Source organism: Quercus suber, unplaced genomic scaffold, assembly GCF_002906115.3.
Source record: "Quercus suber isolate HL8 unplaced genomic scaffold, Cork oak 2.0 scaffold_498, whole genome shotgun sequence".
NCBI lineage: Eukaryota > Viridiplantae > Streptophyta > Magnoliopsida > Fagales > Fagaceae > Quercus > Quercus suber.
In genome coordinates, this window is record NW_027069947.1 from 309,756 (window position 1) to 328,518 (window position 18,763).

The window sequence follows — 18,763 nt, forward strand, 5'->3', positions numbered from 1 at the left end:
AAAGAATTTTGAGAGCTGACACACCATAGAGTAATTATTCACTACTCTAAAGTATAACAAGTATAATTTGAGCTTAAATTGCCGTGGGCTTGGGATCCCAGAGGCAGTTCATGAACTTCACTGTTTGGCGAGTGAAGAAAAGGGTCCCCAAGTTCTGTTTCTCATTGAAACTAAACTTGATACTGATGGTTTTCAGAGATTGAAGCGGTCTCTACTATGTAATAAAGGCATGGAGGTTCCAAGGATTGGATTAGGAGGGGGCTTAGCTCTTCTATCGCAAGACCTTATTGATCTTATGGTCTTAACTCAGGACCCCTACCGCATTGACGCCTTACTTTTGCATGAAGGAATTTTATGGAGATCCACTGATTTCTATGGTCATCTAGAGACTTGAAGTTGCATGGATGCTTGAAGTTGAAGACATTAATTTAATTTGTGAAACTTTTCGTTCTGTTGTTAGCGTGCCTTTAAAATGCAATAGAGTTAATCTAGGTCTTTCCTAGCGTTGCCGAAGTGAAAAAGGAAGCCTTTTCTTGGTTTGAAGAATGCCATTTTTTTCTCTACCCAATTGTATACCATGATATTTAATCAATAAAGTTTGTTGTTGATTCCCCTAAAAAAAAGTATAATGTCTTTGTAGTTGATACTCCTTCTCACAATACTAATAGTTGATCCTACTCATTAAATTCATGAAAAAATCCACCATTCATGTGAAAAGATGAAGTACTAACACTCTAAGGTTACTATTTTCCTATCCTATAACACCCCCTCTATTTAAAAGATTTGCCAATCCCCACACAGCACCTCTCTTGCAGAAAGTTTAGCTCCATATTGGTTTATGTCTGTCTTCCTCCAATTTACCATACAGTGATTGAAGAGATTATCCATGTGTTGGTTTTAATACCATGAATTTTTAAACGAATCATATGGCTTGTTTATATTGTATGAATAGTCTTATAAATCGCAATGTGGTAGGTTGAACGAGACTTCTCTAAACTGATTTTAGGATCAACTTTGTCATCTCCAAAGAGAATGACAAAATTTGGGTCAACTTATTTGAAGCTATTTTTTCAACCCATTATGTGGCTAATTATAAGACTATCCATGTGAATTATTTATACAAGTCATGTGATTTGTTAAAAAAATCATGTGACGAAAACTACATATGAATGATATATTCAATTGTTACATAGTTAGTTGGAGTAAGATAACCCCAAACGTTTCTCAAAAAAAAAAAGATAACCCCAAACCGGTTTGGAACTAAAACTTGTCCCAAGAAAAAAGAAAAAGAAAACTATTAGTTTACCTTCTATGTTCATGTAAGATTTATATTGTATACTAAACAAATGCATGAATTGTATGTTTTGATAGCAAGATTTGAGTATATAGATTTTGATTTGAGTGATTAAAATCCAAATACCTTGTTTGGATTATCTTATCGTGTGTTTAGATGCCGTTTATTTTTTTGAAAACTAAAAACAATAAAAAAATAATTTTCAGTTACTGTTCGTACTAAAAAAAAAAATTGTTCATATGCCTTGATGCACTTTACCAGGTGTTGGTTAAAAAAAAAAAAAAAAGGGCAGAAACGCAAAACGTCCAAATATAGACTTGAACGCTCACTTAATATATCAAGAATTTGGATTTTACAAAATCAAAATCCATCCAATATTTTAAACCTTTAAAACCCTTAAATTTGATATAAAATCTAAATTCAAGTTTCCAAAACCAACCTAGAAGTAAACCAATAATAATAATTAAAAAAAAAAACAATTACAACAAATCGCGTTTTCAACTTGAATCCGCTATATCTAACAGCGGTTCTATTAAAAAAAAAAAAAAAAAAAAAAAAAAAAAAACATGTGCAGAAGCTTGTACTTGAACAATGTAGAAAATGGAATTTAGTTTGGGTTGGAAAAAATAAAGTTGCACCTCTTGAACCAGATGAAATTGAGATGTTGCTTGGATTCCCAAGGGACCACACTAGGGGTGGTGGAATTAGTAGGACAGATAGATATAAAGCACTTGGAAACTCATTTCAGGTTGGTAATTTCTAAGATTTCATGTTTTTTGAGTACTATGGTTTCCTTATTAGTGCATATAGAATGAACTAAATAAATGAATTGGTTTTAGGTTGACACAGTTGCCTACCACCTTTCTGTATTGAAGAACCAGTTTCCGAATGGAATTAACCTCCTTTCACTTTTCTCTGGGATTGGTGGTGCTGAAGTTGCTTTGCATCGACTTGGGATTCCCCTGAAAAATGTGGTCTCTGTCGAGATTGCTGAAGTCAACAGAAATATTATTCGTAGTTGGTGGGAGCAAACAAACCAGCGTGGACAACTTATTGAGATTGCAGATGTACAACAAGTCAGCATTGAAAGGCTAGATCAGTGGATCAGCTCATTCGGTGGGTTTGATCTTGTCATTGGTGGAAGTCCTTGCAATAACCTTGCCGGCAGCAACCGAGTGAGTAGAAATGGACTGGATGGCAAGCACTCATCAATGTTTTATCATTACGTTCGAATTCTAGATCTTGTTAAGACAATGATGGGTAGGGACAGATGATATAATCTGCAGCCTTTAATACTCATCAGTGCAATTTCATCTTTTTCATTAATAATTTTTTAACAGCATTTTTGACTCTTAGAAGATTATTTCTAGTATTTAGTAACAATTAACATTTGGAGTTAAACAATTAATTGATACATTTTGCTCTCTTTTGGGGATAACACCTTGTTTGCAAATCTACTTGAGAAGTTCTGTACAATCTTTATGCCAAGTCTGAAGGTAATTTAATTGATGCTGCCATGATGCTTATACTGAAACTTGGTTCAAAATCTTTTTATCTTTGATAAGAAGTTTTCTTGGAAACAATAGATCACACTATTATGGCATCCATATCCCAAGGTGGGATTGGGTTAACTTTAACCTGGGGAAAGAGTGCACAGTGGACAAGGGCATGACTCTTATACAGGTCCATGCAGGGGGAAATGCTAGAAAGCCAATTTTGAGAGCAGATGAAAGAGATTTCTATTATCCAACATTCAGCCACCTTATGCATCAGGATGTCTAGGCAACTTAATATATTGCTCATAGGAGAATACTACCTACAGCTACAGGACCACGATATTGGAACACATCATTGAAACTTTGTTGTTGTGATTTTTACATACCAGTTAAACCAAGGATAATGAATTCATGATTTGATGTAAATTCTGGCATTAATATAAAACTTCAACTAGACCCTGCATTATTATTAATATTATTTTTATTTTTTCTTTTTTCTTTTTCCTTTTTGAGTTGGCATTTCAAGAGCAGAAAATATTGCCAAAGCTTCAGATTCCAAACTTTGCATGTCACAAATGAATCGCTTTAAGCGCTGATGAACTCCAGCTCAAATCACACTTCCTCTTTAAGGGTGAAATCCTGAGTTTAAATTTGTGTAACTTACCATAACTATTGATATGACAAGTTATGATATCAACTATATCAATTTTACATGAATTTATCACTAAACACTATTATTTAAAACCAATTACAATATAGCACATTAGCTATTGTGAAAAAGAATTTTGAGAGCTGACACACCATAGAGTAATTATTCACTACTCTAAAGTATAACAAGTATAATTTGAGCTTAAATTGCCGTGGGCTTGGGATCCTAGAGGCAACTTCACTGTTTGGCGAGTGAAGAAAAAGGTCCCCAAGTTCTGTTTCTCATTGAAACGAAACTTGATACTGATGGTTTTTAGAGATTGAAGCGGTCTCTACTATGTAATAGAGGCATGGAGGTTCCAAGGATTGGATTAGGAGGGGGCTTAGCTCTTCTATGGCAAGACCTTATTGATCTTATGGTCTTAACTCAGGACCCCTACTGCATTGATGCCTTACCTTTGCATGAAGGAATTTTATGGAGATCCACTGATTTCTATGGTCATCTAGAGACTTGAAGTTGCATGGATACTTGAAGACATTAATTTAATTTGTGAAAGTTTTCGTTCTGTTGTTAGCGTGCCTTTAAAATGCAATAGAGTTACTCTAGCTCTTTGCTAGTGTAGCCAAAGTGAAAGAGGAAGCCTTTTCTTGGTTTGAAGAATGCCATTTTTTTTCTCTTCCCAATTGTATACCATGATATTTAATCAATAAAGTTTACTGTTGATTCCCCCCAAAAAAAGTATAATGTCTTTATAGTTGATACTCCTGCTCACATGCTAATAGTTGATCCTACTCATGTGAAAAGATGAAATACTAACACTCTAAGGTTACTATTTTCCTATGCTATAATACCCCCTCTATTTAAAAGATTTGCCAATCCCCACACAGCACCTCTCTTGCAGAAAGTTTAGCTCCAAATTGGTTTATGTCTATCTTCCTCCAATTTACCATGTAGTGATTGAAGAGATTATCCATGTGTTGGTTTTAATACCATGAATTTTTAAATGAATCATATGGCTTGTTTATATTATATGAATAGTCTTATAAATCGCAATGTGGTAGGTTGGACGAGACTTCTCTAAACTGATTTTAGGATCAACTTTGTCACCTCCAAAGAGAATGACAAAATTTGGGTCAACTTATTTTAAGCTATTTTTTCAACTCATTATGTGGCTAATTATAAGACTATCCTTGTGAATTATTTATACAAGTCATGTGATGAAAATTACATATGAATGATATCTTCAATTGTTACATAGTTAGTTGGAGTAAGATAACCCTAAACCGGTTTGGAACTAAAACTTGTCCCAAGAAAAAAGAAAAAGAAAACTATTAGTTTACCTTCTATGTTCATGTAAGATTTATATTGTATACTAAACAAATGCACGAATTATATGTTTCGATAGCAAGATTTGAGTATATAGATTTTGATTTGAGTGATTAAAATCCAAATATCTTGTTTGGATTATCTTAGGGTGCGTTTGAATACCGCTTATTTTGCTGAAAACTAAAAATAATAAAAAAATAATTTTTGGTTACTGTTCACACTAAAAAAAATTGTTTATATGCCTTGATGCACACCAAGCGTTGGTAAAAAACAAAAAAGGGTGAAAACGCAGAACGTCTAAACGTGGACGTGAATGCTCACTTAATATATCAAGAATTTGGATTTTACAAAATCAAAATCCACCAATATTTTAAACCTTTAAAACCCTTAAATTTGATATAAAATCTAAATTCAAGTTTCCAAATCCAATCTAAAAGTAAACCAATAATAATAATTAAAAAAAAAAACAATTACAACAAATAAAAAAAAAAAAAAAAAAAAAAAATTTCTAAGCGTAGCTTCTAGAGTAGATAGATAGAGAGAGAAAGCTAGTTTCCATTTCAGTTGCCCTAAATCAAAACAATCACAGAGAGAGAGAGAGAGAGAGAGTTCTCGAATCGCAGAAGAGAAGATCTCGACGACGATGGGGAAGCAACCAGTGAGGATGAAAGCGGTGGTGTACGCGCTCTCACCGTTCCAGCAAAAGGTGATGCCTGGTCTCTGGAAAGACATTCCGGGCAAGATCCACCACAAGATCTCCGAGAATTGGCACAGCGCTGTCCTTCTCCTCGCTCCTCTCGTCGGCACCTACTCGTAATTTCCCACTTTTACCCCTCCCTCTTTCTCTTTTTTTACATTTTTGTACTATACTATCAATCTTAGGGTTTCGCTTTCATGTTATTTGTTGATTTTGACTCTTCGATTCGATCAAATTAAAGTCGGATTTGTATTAGATTAGAGAAATCTGTTACGATTCGGGATCTTTAGGGTTTTGATTTAGAAGAAACACTATGATTTGGGGGCGAATTCGAGCTATAATCAGTAGCATATTAGGACTTTTTCTTTGGTGATGTAGTTCTGGATTGGTGGTTTTTGTTTTGTATTTTGTATATTTGGAATCTGTATTGGTGCAGTTTTGTGGTTTGCATAGTTGGTTAGTATTGTTGCTGGCTTTTGGTGTTGACGGTGGGACGGGGACAATGGACAAGGGTTTGAGGTTTCTAGTTTCTAGTCTACTCCCCTTGTTTGGATTGTTTTAAGGGGAGGGGGGATTTTTATTTTTTGTTTTAATTATTAAATAGAAGAGAGTTTTATTAAATCAAATGAACTTAAAGGTTTACATCTGTTTGGATTACCACTCGTAAACAGTCTTGAATTGTCGTCTCCAGCCAAACTTTACCGGGGCATTAAACAAAACTCTAGTATGCATCCTCATCTTGCTTGTAGGAGGGAAATTCATTTTCTTGCCACTTCTTTGGTTGAACAAGTAGGGGGGTTGATCCTCCAATTTGGGGTTTTTGCAGAACACATACAGAACCATTAATACATATGTACGTACTAAATTTCCTTCAATTGTGTAAGGTCACTCTTCCATGGGCTGTTGGATACTCGGATTGATAGGGCTAGTAATCGTTGAAATTCTCCAATCTCCTCTTCTTCATATAGCTTGCTGTTGGTCTAAGCATTAACAAACATATTATTCTAAAATGTTCCTTTTTCTTCAACATTTATGCACATTCCTAGCGAAGATACTGTTTAAAGTCTGTATTGATTTATGCTGTTAGCATTTAATTTATAAAGGCACAATGATCATATAAAGAGTTTTCTACTAACAGTTACAGGAATTTTTTACAGGAATTTTTTTTTTTTTTTGTCATTCTAGGGTGCAAGGTAGAATTAAAAAAAAAAAAAAGATATAGAGATGGAAAAAAAAGAAAAGAAAAGAAAAGAAAATTGGATGTGGCCAATGAGCTCTAACACAAATGGCGCTTCCTCCCTGTAAGAGCAAGGTGGAGGGTGACGTTATGGGTTCAACACTCATCAAGTGCGGGTGTATTACTATTAAGATCATACACTAACTGATATGTAATTACCTAGGGAACCTGGCCTCCAGAACTAGAGAGAGTGTGTTAGAAAGTTAGAGAGATAAACAAGAGAATTAAGATGTTTCTTGTTGCTAAGACCTCCCTGCCAATACTAGTAACCTTTTATACTTAAGGCCACTCAAGTACATGCCAAGTAGCTAACTATAGCTGACAAACTTATAAGTTAACTACCTACTGCAGCTTGCTAATTAGTCACATGCAGAGAATTAATACATGTGCATATTACCAATTAGTTACAGGTACACTAGCTATTACAATCATCAGCTACCATCTAACAATATGCATAATATTGCGTGTATTTAACACACATACCCTTCACAACCTTAATCACTAGTAACTGCTCACAGCTGCATAACACCACCAATGCTGCATAACACTACTGCTATTACTGATGCATCAGCACTTGCACTCCAGCATAGCACCAACACAGCAACACCGTAAGCTAGCAAAGTAGCACCACTCTGAACAAGGCATAGCACTTAACAAGGGATCCTAACAATTACCAATAAAAAAAAGTTAAGAAATTGGATGTGAAGTATCTTTTAGTATGATGTAAATTTTGTGATTATGGTAATTAATGGGAAATTTAATACTTGAACTTGTACCTGGATGCCCTAGCAGATGTTGAGTGTGAACAACTTGTGACCGCGAGACTAGTCTTTTTAAAGTAGAATTAGGAAGACATTCATTATTAACGGAATATAGTTGATCCATGATTTTGTGCCAGTTTGGTTGGTGACTTCCACACCATCTTCCTTCTTATCTTCCAACATGCATCATTCTCTATGTATTATTTTATCATGTCTTGGAAGAGAGTAATGGATTTGAGTGTTTATTTGGGCCCAGCTGTGTTATCAGTAATCTATAAGGGTACAAGCTGTCAGTTGAGCTAGAGCTCATTAGTAAGCTGTGTTTTCAGTAATTGATTGTTATCAATGCAAATTGAGTAATGGGATATCACTCGAAACAGAAAAAAGAATATACTTTTGCTATTCCCATTGTTAACTATATATCGTCCTAAGTAAACTATTGTTCCTTGGCTTCCATGATTCCATCCATTATATGTTGCAATCATTCGGTATTTTGACTGAGTTTATATGTCTATTGGATGCAGGTATGTCCAACATTACCAGGAACAGGAGAAGTTGGCCCACCGTTATTGAAGTGCATAGATGTGTATCCATTTTGCAGTGAAGCTCCTCTTGTCAGTTAGCTGCAACTTTGATGAAAAGCTTTTTTTTTTTCCGTCTTTCAAGTTAATTAGATTTGAGTTACTGGGAATTTTGAACAATGTTTGAGGTGGTGTTCTTAAAATAAATTTTCAAACTTGATCACCAAATGCATGAATGTGATGTGTAATTTGGAACTTTATAATTAAGAGTGCACCTTTTTAATGGTTAATAAACAGAAGTTTTTGGCAATGACTCTTCCTAAGGTCTCCTCCCAGTAAGTGTGGCACTTAATTAAACAAAAAATGATCAATAAACTGAAAACTGTCTCTTAGTCAATATACTCGCATATTTAAAAGAAAAAAAATGATACTGTAATACAGGATTCTCGCGGCAGCTGAAATGGGATTAAGAATAAGGATGATACTCATGATAAAGTGTTGTGTCAAAAATAAGGATGATACTCCTGAATCCTGATTTAGTGTTGTGTGTTGCCGCTATGTTTTTCAAGGGCTGTTGGCTCGCTGGTGCCATCGTGACTGCACATTGAAAAAAAGAAAAAAAGAACAAAAGGAAATTAAAAATTAAAAATAAAATTTTATTCATTATCATAGAAATCGTTGCATTATTATGAAACATGTCATGCGGCATCAAGGATTACTGAGTTCCTTGCAGTCTTGCACAGGTGCACTATCTTAAAAAGAGCAGCAGAATTTTTATGCGACCTGTGGTGGTTAAAAAACCAAAAATTATTTACATGTTTTATTTAAGTGAGTTATATAACTCATTTAAAATGTCACGTGACAATAATTATATGTATGTGGTTGGTTTTTTAAACCGCCATGTAGTGAAATGTTGTATAAAACTCATTTCTTTTAAAAATTAGAGCAAGGTTTTTATGCAATCTAGATTGCAATTTTAATGCAACTCACTATGTGACGTCAAAAAAAAAATATATATATATATATATACTTATTATTTAAATAAGTCACACGACTCACTAAAAATATAAAATATTTGTAACTATAAGTACTTAAGCATGATTTTTTAAATGTTACGTAGTAGGTTGCATAATAATTCTTACAACCAGGTTGCATAAAAACATTTTCCTTTCAAAAAATTATTAGTATGGTTTTGAGTAACTTTAAAGTATTTCGAGCGTATATAATGATAATAATTTTGAGAAAGTCTGATGTAGGTTGCATACTTTGACTTTGACTTTCACCGGGTCAGAAATACAATCATGAGATTGGGTCTGTTTAGTAGAGGAGTTTGAGTAATATTATTTGTATTTTTTTGAAATACGTGTAGGTGAAAAAATGTGTGAAAATTTGTGTAATGTTATTTAAAAACTGAAAATATGTGTTTAAGATACTCTACCAAATGGGTCTAGTATTCATATGATGAAACAAACGGAAAACGGTTTTTCTCTGCCTCTTGGGTTTATGAAGCAAGACAGCAAAGTCCAAGGTAAACCCCCTAAACCCTTGCTTGCAAACACTACTTGTTCTTGTTACAAATAACTCTATTTATAGTACAACTTGATCATTTTGGAAAAAGAGCAAGGAAGAAACCCTTATTGTTATTCATTTTAATCTGTCTATTATCATGTTCTTATCGAGTTGACCCTTTAAATTTGTTGTTTATTTTTTGTTCACTAGTAAAAATCAATTCCCTGTTCACTAATTAACATTGTAACTATAAAATAGAACCTCAGAATCAGGTATCGTCCAATAATACTTATTGAAAAAGTACAAAAAATGGTTGTTTTTCAATAGCTAGAAATTTGATGCATTCTAATGAAACATGTCAAACGGCATCAAGGATTACTGAATTTCTTGCACAGATGCTCCATTTTAAAAATTATTTAGAAAGAAGAAATTCTTCTTTTACAATGTACGGTACAACATAAATTTACATTCTAGGCACACAGACGGCAAATGTTTTACACATTTGCAAAAAGTATATAAAGGTCCTAAAGAAAAATCATCAGCTTTGTGTGTATATAGACACATGCAGGTAACACCTTTAGAATTCTCCACTGAAAAAAGTAAAATAAAGAAACAAGAATGATTTATTATATAAAAAAAGGAAGAGGCTCTGAACAATTGCATAGCGTGTGTAAATATGCTAGTTTTATTAGATTATTTCTACAAGCATTGAGTAATACATGGAAAATTTCAAATGGCCTCACAAAACAATAATTTTCAGTGAAGTTTTTGGTGCATTTAAACTTCCCATTTCATTCTTTATTGTGGATACATACAAAAGCCTGAATTCACAACACTCAAGCCTCCGTCTATGACAAGGTTATGTCCACTCACATATTTTGAGTCATCACTTCCAAGGAAGAGCGCAACCTCAGCCACATCCTCTGCTGTGAGAAACTTACCCTTGAGGTTGGAATAAAAATTAGAAATTCCTTCCTCACCCAGCTTATAGTATGCCTTTGTCAAAGGTGTAAGAACCGCGTAGGGTGACACACAATTCACACGAATGCCGAAATGTCCGAGCTCCACTGCTGTGTTTTTCATTAATCCAGCCATAGCATGTTTTGAGCATGTGTAGCCATGCGGTGCAGTGCCTCCCATGATTGAGGATATGCTAGCAGTATTGATTATACTACCCTTGCGAGCTGGGATCATCACACGGGCTGCATGTTTGGTACCAAGGAAAGCACCTACCAGGTTGACTCTAATCACTTGCTCAAAATCAGCCTGGGTGTTGTCAGGGATGTTGTATTGGGATTCTCCACTAATACCAGCATTGTTGTACATAATGTCTAGCTTACCGTACATGGAAACAGCATGGTTAACAGCATTTTCCACATCAGTTTCTTTGGCGACATCACAATGGACAAAGGTTGTGGATGGAGAATTTAGTTCTTTGCATACAGAGTGACCCAATTCATCTTGCATGTCTGCGATTACAACTTTAGCTCCATGTTTGGAGAATAGATTTGCAGTGGCTGCACCAATGCCGCTAGCCCCACCAGTAATTAGTGCTACTTTTCCTTCTAACCTGTCACATGTTAACATGATATTATCTCTCACTTTTATTAGTCAACAATATGGATACAATACGTTAGTTTGTAAGGGTTATGTAGTAATTGCCTAAAAGGATCAAAATCATCGAAAAGACATAGCAAAGTCTAAAGGAACAAACCAGCAATCCCAAGCTATAAACAAATATAGATAATCCAAGTCCTTTGAGATAAATCTTATGTTTACAGTTTGCATTATCCCTAACATTACGCATACAAAAATGTTATACTTGGAGAGAGGATTTTTTCCGTAGAATATTTTTCTTTAACAAATTAAACACATAAGAGGCAAGATAGCCAAAATTTTCCCATACCTTCTTGCTACAGGTGGGAGTACTGAGAAACTTCCCATCCTGGATGGAGTTAGAATATGTGTTGGAAAAGTGAAAATGAAACCCAAAAGACTATCACTAAATTGCTTTGTGATCTCTCCTCTAACGTAACCAACTTATATAGAGGCAATGTCACACCCCTTGCAATCTCAACTGTGGCACAAGCACTGTTTGTTTACTACTAATAGCATTGCTTCCCATAAGAACCGGTTCCCATCAAGTTAGACTAATTTGGGCCATTTTCTTGACTAATTATATCAAGATTTGCATCATTGACATTGGGAGGACTAATTTTAGTTCCAGCTTTTCACAATTATCTACACAGTTATGCGCATTTACTATCTCTTTCTTGATTTGATATGTTTGATCAAAAATATCACCCAACATGCTTCATACCACCACTGGTGTTGTTTAATTGCCTAAAAGGATCAAAATCAGCGAAAAGAAATAGCAAATTCTAAAGGAACAAACCAGCAATCCCAAGCTATAAACAAATATAGATAATCCAAGTCCTTTGAGGGTGGCTCAATTTATGTTGTACAGTTTACTTACAGGTGGTTCAATTTATTTTTATTTTATTTTTTTGCTGGGAGGGTGGCTCAATTTATTCATTAATTCAAAAAAAAAAAAAATTAATTTGATAAATCAATGGAAAATGGTTGAGATATAGATGTTGGGTTACACATGTGAGTGAAGTTTCATATTGAATAATGATCAGAAGAATGAATGATTAATATAATATAATTAAGCATATATCCATTAGGCTTAGGCCTTTTGGATTAAAGTGTATTTCTATATGTTACATTAATTATTCAAGAAAACTGTCTAAGATATTTATCTCCCCAACAAGGGAGAGGAATATCAATGCAATGTTGTAATTTTGCTCATTGTGTACTTTGAACTCAAATTGGCTACAATTGCCTACCTCTAGCGAGATACTTCTATGCAATGTTGTAATTTTCTTCACTGTGTACTTTGAACTCAAATTGGCTACAATTGCCTTTGTGAGCAAAATAATAATAATAATAATAATAATAATAGAGTGATAGAAAAATTAAATTCTATGACATTAAGTATTTATCCAACAAAACTAAGATGTCAAATGTGAGACTAAAAAAAGATATATCAAAATACTTTGGTGGCACTCATTACCTCTACCTTTCTTTTAGTATTTACTCTATCTATAAAAGCTCTATAATCAAACATAATGTCTAGAAGTGTTGTGTGTGGCGGCTATGTTTTTCAAGTGCTATTGGCTCGCTAGTGACTGCTCATTGAAAAAAAAATTGTTGTTTTTAATTAGCATAGAAATTGATGCATTCTATTGAAACATGTCAAGCAGCATCAAGGATTAATGAATTTCTTGCACAGATGCACTTTTTTTTTTTTTTTTTTTTTTTAAATTATTAAGAAAAGAGAAATTCTTCTTTTACATTGTACGGTACAATGTAAATTTACATTTTAGACACAAAAATATCATGTGACTATAAGTACATGTAGATGGTTTTTTAAACCGCCATATAGTGAAATGTTGCATAAAAACCATTTCTTTTAAAAATTAGAGCAAGGTTTTTATGCAACATATATTTTAATTTTAATGCAATCCACCATGTGACAGAAAAAAAAAAATCCACACTTATTATTTAAATAACTCACGTAACCCATTCTCAAAAAAAAAAAAAAAAAAAAGTCATGTGACTAATTAAAATATCAGTGACTATAAATACATGTTATTGCATTTTTTAACCGTTATATGGTAGATTGCATAAAAATTTCTACCTGCATAATATAGGTTGCACACAATGACTTTGAATTTGACTTCCACCACGTTAGAAATACAATTGCAAGACTAAATATTTATATTAGTGAAAAGAATACAAATACGGGGCATGCCTCATATTGCGAAAGTGCCAACATATAGTGAAATGAACAGAAAAAGGGTTTTTCTCTGCCTCCTGTGATTGTGAAGCAAGACAACAAAGTCTAAGGACCCATTTGGATAGAGGGGAGAAGGAAGTGGAGTGGAGGAGAGTAGAGTAGAGTTGGCTAAAAATAAGTTAATTTTGGGCCAAATTTACTCTACTCTACTCTACTCTCTCTTCTTCCCCTAAATCTAAACGGACCATAAGGTAAACCCCTAAATCCTTACTTGAGAAAACTACTTGTCTTGTTACAAATAACTCTATTTATAGTACAACTTGATCATTTTGGGAAAAGAGCTAGGAAGAACCCCTTATTGTTATTCATTTTAATCCGTCTATTATCATGGTCTTATCGAGTTAACCCTTTAAACCTATTGCCTATTTTCTGTTCACTAATAGAAATCAATTCCCTGTTCACTATTTAACATTGTAAGTTGTAACTATAAAATAGAACATCAAAATCAGGTATTGTCCAATAATACTTATTGAAAAAAAAAATGTTTTTCATTAGCTAGAAATTGATGCATTCTAATGAAACATGTCAAACGGCATCAAGGATTACTGAATTTCTTACTCAAATGCATTATTTTAAAAATAATTAAGAAAAGAGAAATTCTTCTTTTACACACACATATATATACACAAGTAGGTAACACCTTTAGAATTCTCCACGGAAAAAAGTAAAATAAAGAAATAAGAATGATTTATTATATAAAAAAAATGAAGAGGCTCTAAACACCCGCATAGCGCGTGTAAAGATGCTAGTTTTATTAGATTATTACAAGAAGCACTGAGTAATACATGGAAAATTTCACATGTACTCAGAAACAATAAATTTCAATGAATTTTTTGGTTCATTTAAACTTCCCATCTTGTTCTTTTATTGTGGATACATACAAAAGCCTGTATTCACAATGCTGAAGCCTCCGTCTATGACAAGATTATGCCCACTCACATATTTTGAGTCATCACTTCCAAGAAAAAGCGCAGCCTCAGCCACACCCTCTGGCTTGAGAACCTCACCCTTGAGGTTGGAATAAAGATTTAAAGTTCCCTCTTCATACTGCCTAACGAAATCCTTTGCCAAAGGTGTTAAAATCACGTAGGGTGACACACAATTCACACGAATGCCATAACGTCCGAGCTCCACTGCTGTATTTTTCATTAATCCAATCACGGCAGTTTTTGAGCTTGTGTAGGCAGGCGGCGCAAGGCCTCCCATGATTGAGGATACACTAACAGTACTGATTATACTGCCTTTGCCAGCTGGGATCATCACACGGGCTGCATGTTTGGTACCGAGGAAAACACCTACCAGGTTCACTCTCATCACTTGCTCAAAATCAGCCTGGGTGTTTTCAAGGATGTTGTATTTGTTTTCTCCACCAATACCAGCATTGTTGTACATAATGTCTAGCTTACCGTACATGGAAACAGCATGGTTAACAGCATTTTCCACGTCAGTTTCCTTGCTGACATCACAATGGACGAAGGTTGTGGATTGAGGATTTAGTTCTTTGCATACAGAGTGACCCAATTCATCTTGCATGTCTGCGATTACAACTTTAGCTCCATGTTTGGAGAATAGTCTTGCAGTGGATGCACCAACACCGCTTGCCCCACCAGTAATTAGTGCTACTTTTCCTTCTAGCCTGTCAAATGTTTACAAGACATTATCTCTCACTTTTATTAGTCAACAATATGAATATGACACGCAAGTTTGTAAAGGTTATGTAGTGAAATTTTTATTATTCCTAACATTACTCATACAAAAAAGTTTTACTCGGAGAGGAGGATTCAAGATTTTTTTCATAGAATATTTTTCTTTAACAAATTAAACATATGGAGGCAAGGATAGCCAAAATTTTCCAATACCTTCTTGCTTCAGGTGGGAGGACTGAGAAACTTTCCATGATCGATGGAGTTAGAATATGTGTAATGTGTAGGAAAAATGAAAATGAAACTCAAAAGACTTATATAACGGCAATGTCACACCCCCTACATTTCCAACTATGGCATAACACTATAATAGCACTGTTTGTTTATGCTTCCCATAAGAACCGGATCACATCAAGTTAAGACTAATTTTATTTGACTAATTCCATCAAGATTTGCATTATTGTCATTGGGAGGAGAAAATACACCCTGTTACGGGTGTATGTTTCTCTCCTCTCACAGTTGGTGGGTACCCACCAACTGTGGGTCCCACCAACTTGTGAGAGAGAGGAAGCATAGACCCGTAACAAGGTGTACTTCCTCCATTGGGAGGACTAATTTTAGTTCAAGCTTTACACAATTATCTATAAAATTACATGCATTAATTATCTCTCTTTCTTTCCTTTTTTAGATAGAATTATCTCTTTCTCGATTTGATATGTTTGACCATAGGACAAAACTTAAGTACAGTATCTTAGGTGTTGTTCCTTAAGTTCCCCTCTTAAGATTTAGCCACGTAGCTACTTAACTAAAAAATACACTTCATTCCTATGAGAAAAAATCCACATAACAAAATCTTAAAAGATGAACTAAAGGAATAGCACCTAAGTACTGTACCTAAGTCTTGCTCTTGACCATAACATATCTTCCCACATGCATTATACCACCACTATTGTTGTTTAATTGCCTAAAAGGAGAGTGCAAAGTAAAAAGCCACGGTATCGAAACACTAATCAAAATCATAGTCAGTAGCGAAAATAAATAACAAATTATCGTTCTCTTGGTGATAATATATATATATATATATATACTTTTTTTTTTTTTTTTGGGTTATAAGGCAATTCATTAAAAAACTACGAAGCCAGGAAAGGCATAGTGTTGGCATAGCGGCTTAAATAATACACATCATTAGCATCAGATATTACAAAAGAAGAAATATAATGTGAGAGGGGGTCGTTAAACATCACAAAACATTCCTGTTGCAAGTATCCCCTCTTAGCCATCGCATCTGTGCAACTATTCACTTCCCCAAATATTTAAGTCACCTTGACTTGCTAGAACCTGCTGAGTAGGAACCTGCAATCATTCAAGAGGGATGAATAAGCTCTATTAGGCATTGAGTTAGATAGGACAAGGTTCACAACAATTTTGCATCAAGTTCAACTTCTAGGCATGAAATCCCCATCTGAGATGCCAATTGCAAGCCATCCCTTAGTGCCCAGAATTCTGCCATAACACTCGTGGTATTGCCTATGCAGCGACTAGAACCTTTCAGCCATGCTCCCCTGTGATCTCGAACCAGCCTTCCTCTACTTGCTCTCCCAGGATTCCCTAATGAAGCATTATCAGTATTTAGTTTATACCAGCCCTCATGAGGTTTGATCCACTAAACTTGCATTGTTCTTATGCTCTTGGTATGAAGTGTTTTTCCTGCACAAAAAAAGTATTCTACAGCCTGTCTAATGCATGTCTTGTGAAGGTCTGGATTTAGAGTAATGTTTTTGAAAACTACCTTGTTTCTGTGCTTCCAAAGTGCCCAAACCAAGAAGGGGAACAAAGTTTTCCACGGGATACCATTAGAAAGGATATCTGGATTGCTCTAACAGTTTGCTTTCAGCCATTGAGGCAAATCCAGTCTGAAGGTGGCTTCCAATGTATTGGGAATTCCAATCTTTCTCCAGATTTGCATAGCATAGGGGCATTCTCTAAGAAGATTAAGGATTAATTGATTCATTGCGGTTTCTGTATAGAGGGCAAATAGTTCCACAGTCAATACCTCTATTAGCAATAATCTCTCTCATTGGGACATTGTTGTGATGGCAAAGCCAAAAAATGAGAATATTCTCGGCATGGTATCCACTTTCCAAACCTATTCACTTGGAAAGGAATTGCTCTAATTATCATTCGAGATTGCTAAAAGGTATGCTGATGTAAAGTTGAACTCTCCATCCTATGAAAATTTCCAGCTTATTGTGTCTTCCTTACTCTCAAACATTTGGATGGGAGTGGCTTTGATCTTGTCCAAAGTATCAGTTGGAAGCTCAAAGGAGAGAGCACCCTAGTTCCATTCATTTCCTTAGATCATATCTGCCACGGTCATAATACTATCCAATCTGTTGAGAGGTCCCTTAATTAATTCCTTGGGAAAACATCCTCTCATCCATTTATCTATCTAGAATTTAAGTGACAAGCCATTTCCCATATTCTAGCATATACCTTTGGAGAAAATTGGGAATCTCGTCTTGATAGCTTTCCAGTTTACATTACAAGGAAGTTTATTTGGATCCTTAGAGTTTCTTCTTGACTAAGAGAAGCAATGTATACTTCTCCTAGTACATCCTCTAGTTGAGCTTTGCAAGTAATGCAAGATTTTTTTTTTCCTTTCACAGCTTAAATACCCAGCTCGTCCTCCCTGCTCCTTTGGTTTGATGATTTTGTTCCATTCAACTAAGTGCATCTTCTTTTTTTCTTGCGATGAGGCTTCGCAAAGAAAGTCCCTATTAATTTTAACAAGCTTTTCACAAAGGTGATTAGGGAATGCCACTCCTTGCATCACATAGTTAGGCATAGCAAACATGGCCAATTTCACCAAGACTATTTTGCCCGCAAAGGACAAGAATTTTGATCTCCAACGAAAGAGTTTGTTGATTACCCTTTCAGCAAAAAAAGTTATATTGGTTTCTTGTTGCTCCTTTATGTCTGAGGGGAAATCCTAAATATTTCCCAAGGTTATTGGTGGCATGGATGCCAATATTCTCATAAATTATTTCTTTCAGATTAAAGGACACATTCTGAGAGAAGTAGATCCAGACTTGTCTACACTTACCTTCTAACTTGATTCAGCACAGAAGCATTCTAAGACTTCCCTGATGGTTTCAGAATTGTCTTCACTAGCTTTGGCAAAAAGCATAAGGTCATCAACAAAGAATGGATGAGATATTCCAATATCATCTCCGGATGCTTTGACAGGAGTCCATTTTCCTTCCATACACTCCCTTTTAATAAGGCTACCTGAGTATTCCATACACAAAATGAATAGGTGTGGAGATAGTGGATCACCTTGGTAGATGCCCCTCATGGGGTTAAAGTGTTCTAAAGCACCACCATTGAAGAGGATGGATATGCTTGTGGATGAGATGCAACTCATTATAAGCTTGATTAGCCGCACAGGAAAATGAAAAGCTTGCGAGACTTTGTGAATAAAGTTCCATTCAAGCTTGTTGTAGGCCTTTTCAAGGTCTACTTTAATGGCTATGTATCCTATCTTCCCATTCTCATTGTCTATAGAGTGTATAAGCTCCTGAGCAATAAGGATATTTTCTTGTCCTCTTCTGCCTGGAGTGAAGGCCGATTGCATTGGAGTGTCTAGGTTGCTTAGGAGAGGTCGAATCCGAGCAACGATGACTTTAGTAACTATTTTATAGATTGAGTTGCACAAAACGAAAAGTCTGTAGTTACTAATAGTCTCAGGACTTTGGCATTTAGGAATAA

General features: G+C 34.9%; 4 protein-coding genes across 4 annotated transcripts; 2 read left to right on the forward strand and 2 right to left on the reverse strand.

Moving 5' to 3' along the window:
- Positions 1-229: 229 nt before the first annotated feature.
- On the forward strand, positions 230-2,636 carry LOC136063199 (DNA (cytosine-5)-methyltransferase DRM2-like). Its single transcript, XM_065763221.1, has 3 exons — positions 230-377; positions 1,819-2,042; positions 2,134-2,636. Exons 1-3 carry the CDS (start codon positions 230-232, stop codon positions 2,566-2,568), a joined length of 807 nt encoding a protein of 268 aa, XP_065619293.1. The 3' UTR covers positions 2,569-2,636.
- Positions 2,637-5,302: 2,666 nt separating this feature from the next.
- On the forward strand, positions 5,303-8,291 carry LOC112025822 (cytochrome b-c1 complex subunit 8). Its single transcript, XM_024058507.2, has 2 exons — positions 5,303-5,578; positions 7,985-8,291. The coding sequence occupies exons 1-2, from the start codon at positions 5,409-5,411 to the stop codon at positions 8,031-8,033; spliced, it is 219 nt and encodes a 72-aa protein (XP_023914275.1). The 5' UTR covers positions 5,303-5,408; the 3' UTR covers positions 8,034-8,291.
- A 1,948-nt stretch (positions 8,292-10,239) lies between these two features.
- On the reverse strand, positions 10,240-11,077 carry LOC112033977 (borneol dehydrogenase, mitochondrial). The gene has a single exon (XM_024066761.2). The coding sequence runs from the start codon at positions 11,075-11,077 to the stop codon at positions 10,289-10,291; it is 789 nt and encodes a 262-aa protein (XP_023922529.2). The 3' UTR covers positions 10,240-10,288.
- Positions 11,078-14,022: 2,945 nt separating this feature from the next.
- LOC112034007 (borneol dehydrogenase, mitochondrial) lies at positions 14,023-15,320 on the reverse strand. Its single transcript, XM_024066790.2, has 2 exons — positions 15,212-15,320; positions 14,023-14,988 (listed from the first exon to the last, which is right to left on the reverse strand). Exons 1-2 carry the CDS (start codon positions 15,247-15,249, stop codon positions 14,217-14,219), a joined length of 810 nt encoding a protein of 269 aa, XP_023922558.2. The 5' UTR covers positions 15,250-15,320; the 3' UTR covers positions 14,023-14,216.
- Positions 15,321-18,763: the final 3,443 nt, after the last annotated feature.

Bases quoted from the DNA above. Each gene is read 5' to 3' on its own strand.
- LOC136063199 (XM_065763221.1), top strand. From the start codon at position 230: ATGGAGGTTCCAAGGATTGGATTAGGAGGGGGCTTAGCTCTTCTATCG. The intron at 378-1,818 runs GTCATCTAGAGA...TATATCTAACAG, and splicing joins GAGATCCACTGATTTCTATG to CGGTTCTATTAAAAAAAAAA. The intron at 2,043-2,133 runs GTTGGTAATTTC...AATTGGTTTTAG, and splicing joins CACTTGGAAACTCATTTCAG to GTTGACACAGTTGCCTACCA.
- LOC112025822 (XM_024058507.2), top strand. From the start codon at position 5,409: ATGGGGAAGCAACCAGTGAGGATGAAAGCGGTGGTGTACGCGCTCTCA. The intron at 5,579-7,984 runs GTAATTTCCCAC...TATTGGATGCAG, and splicing joins CCTCTCGTCGGCACCTACTC to GTATGTCCAACATTACCAGG.
- LOC112033977 (XM_024066761.2), bottom strand. From the start codon at position 11,077: ATGTTAACATGTGACAGGTTAGAAGGAAAAGTAGCACTAATTACTGGT.
- LOC112034007 (XM_024066790.2), bottom strand. From the start codon at position 15,249: ATGGAAAGTTTCTCAGTCCTCCCACCTGAAGCAAGAAG. The intron at 14,989-15,211 runs GTATTGGAAAAT...AACATTTGACAG, and splicing joins CTCCCACCTGAAGCAAGAAG to GCTAGAAGGAAAAGTAGCAC.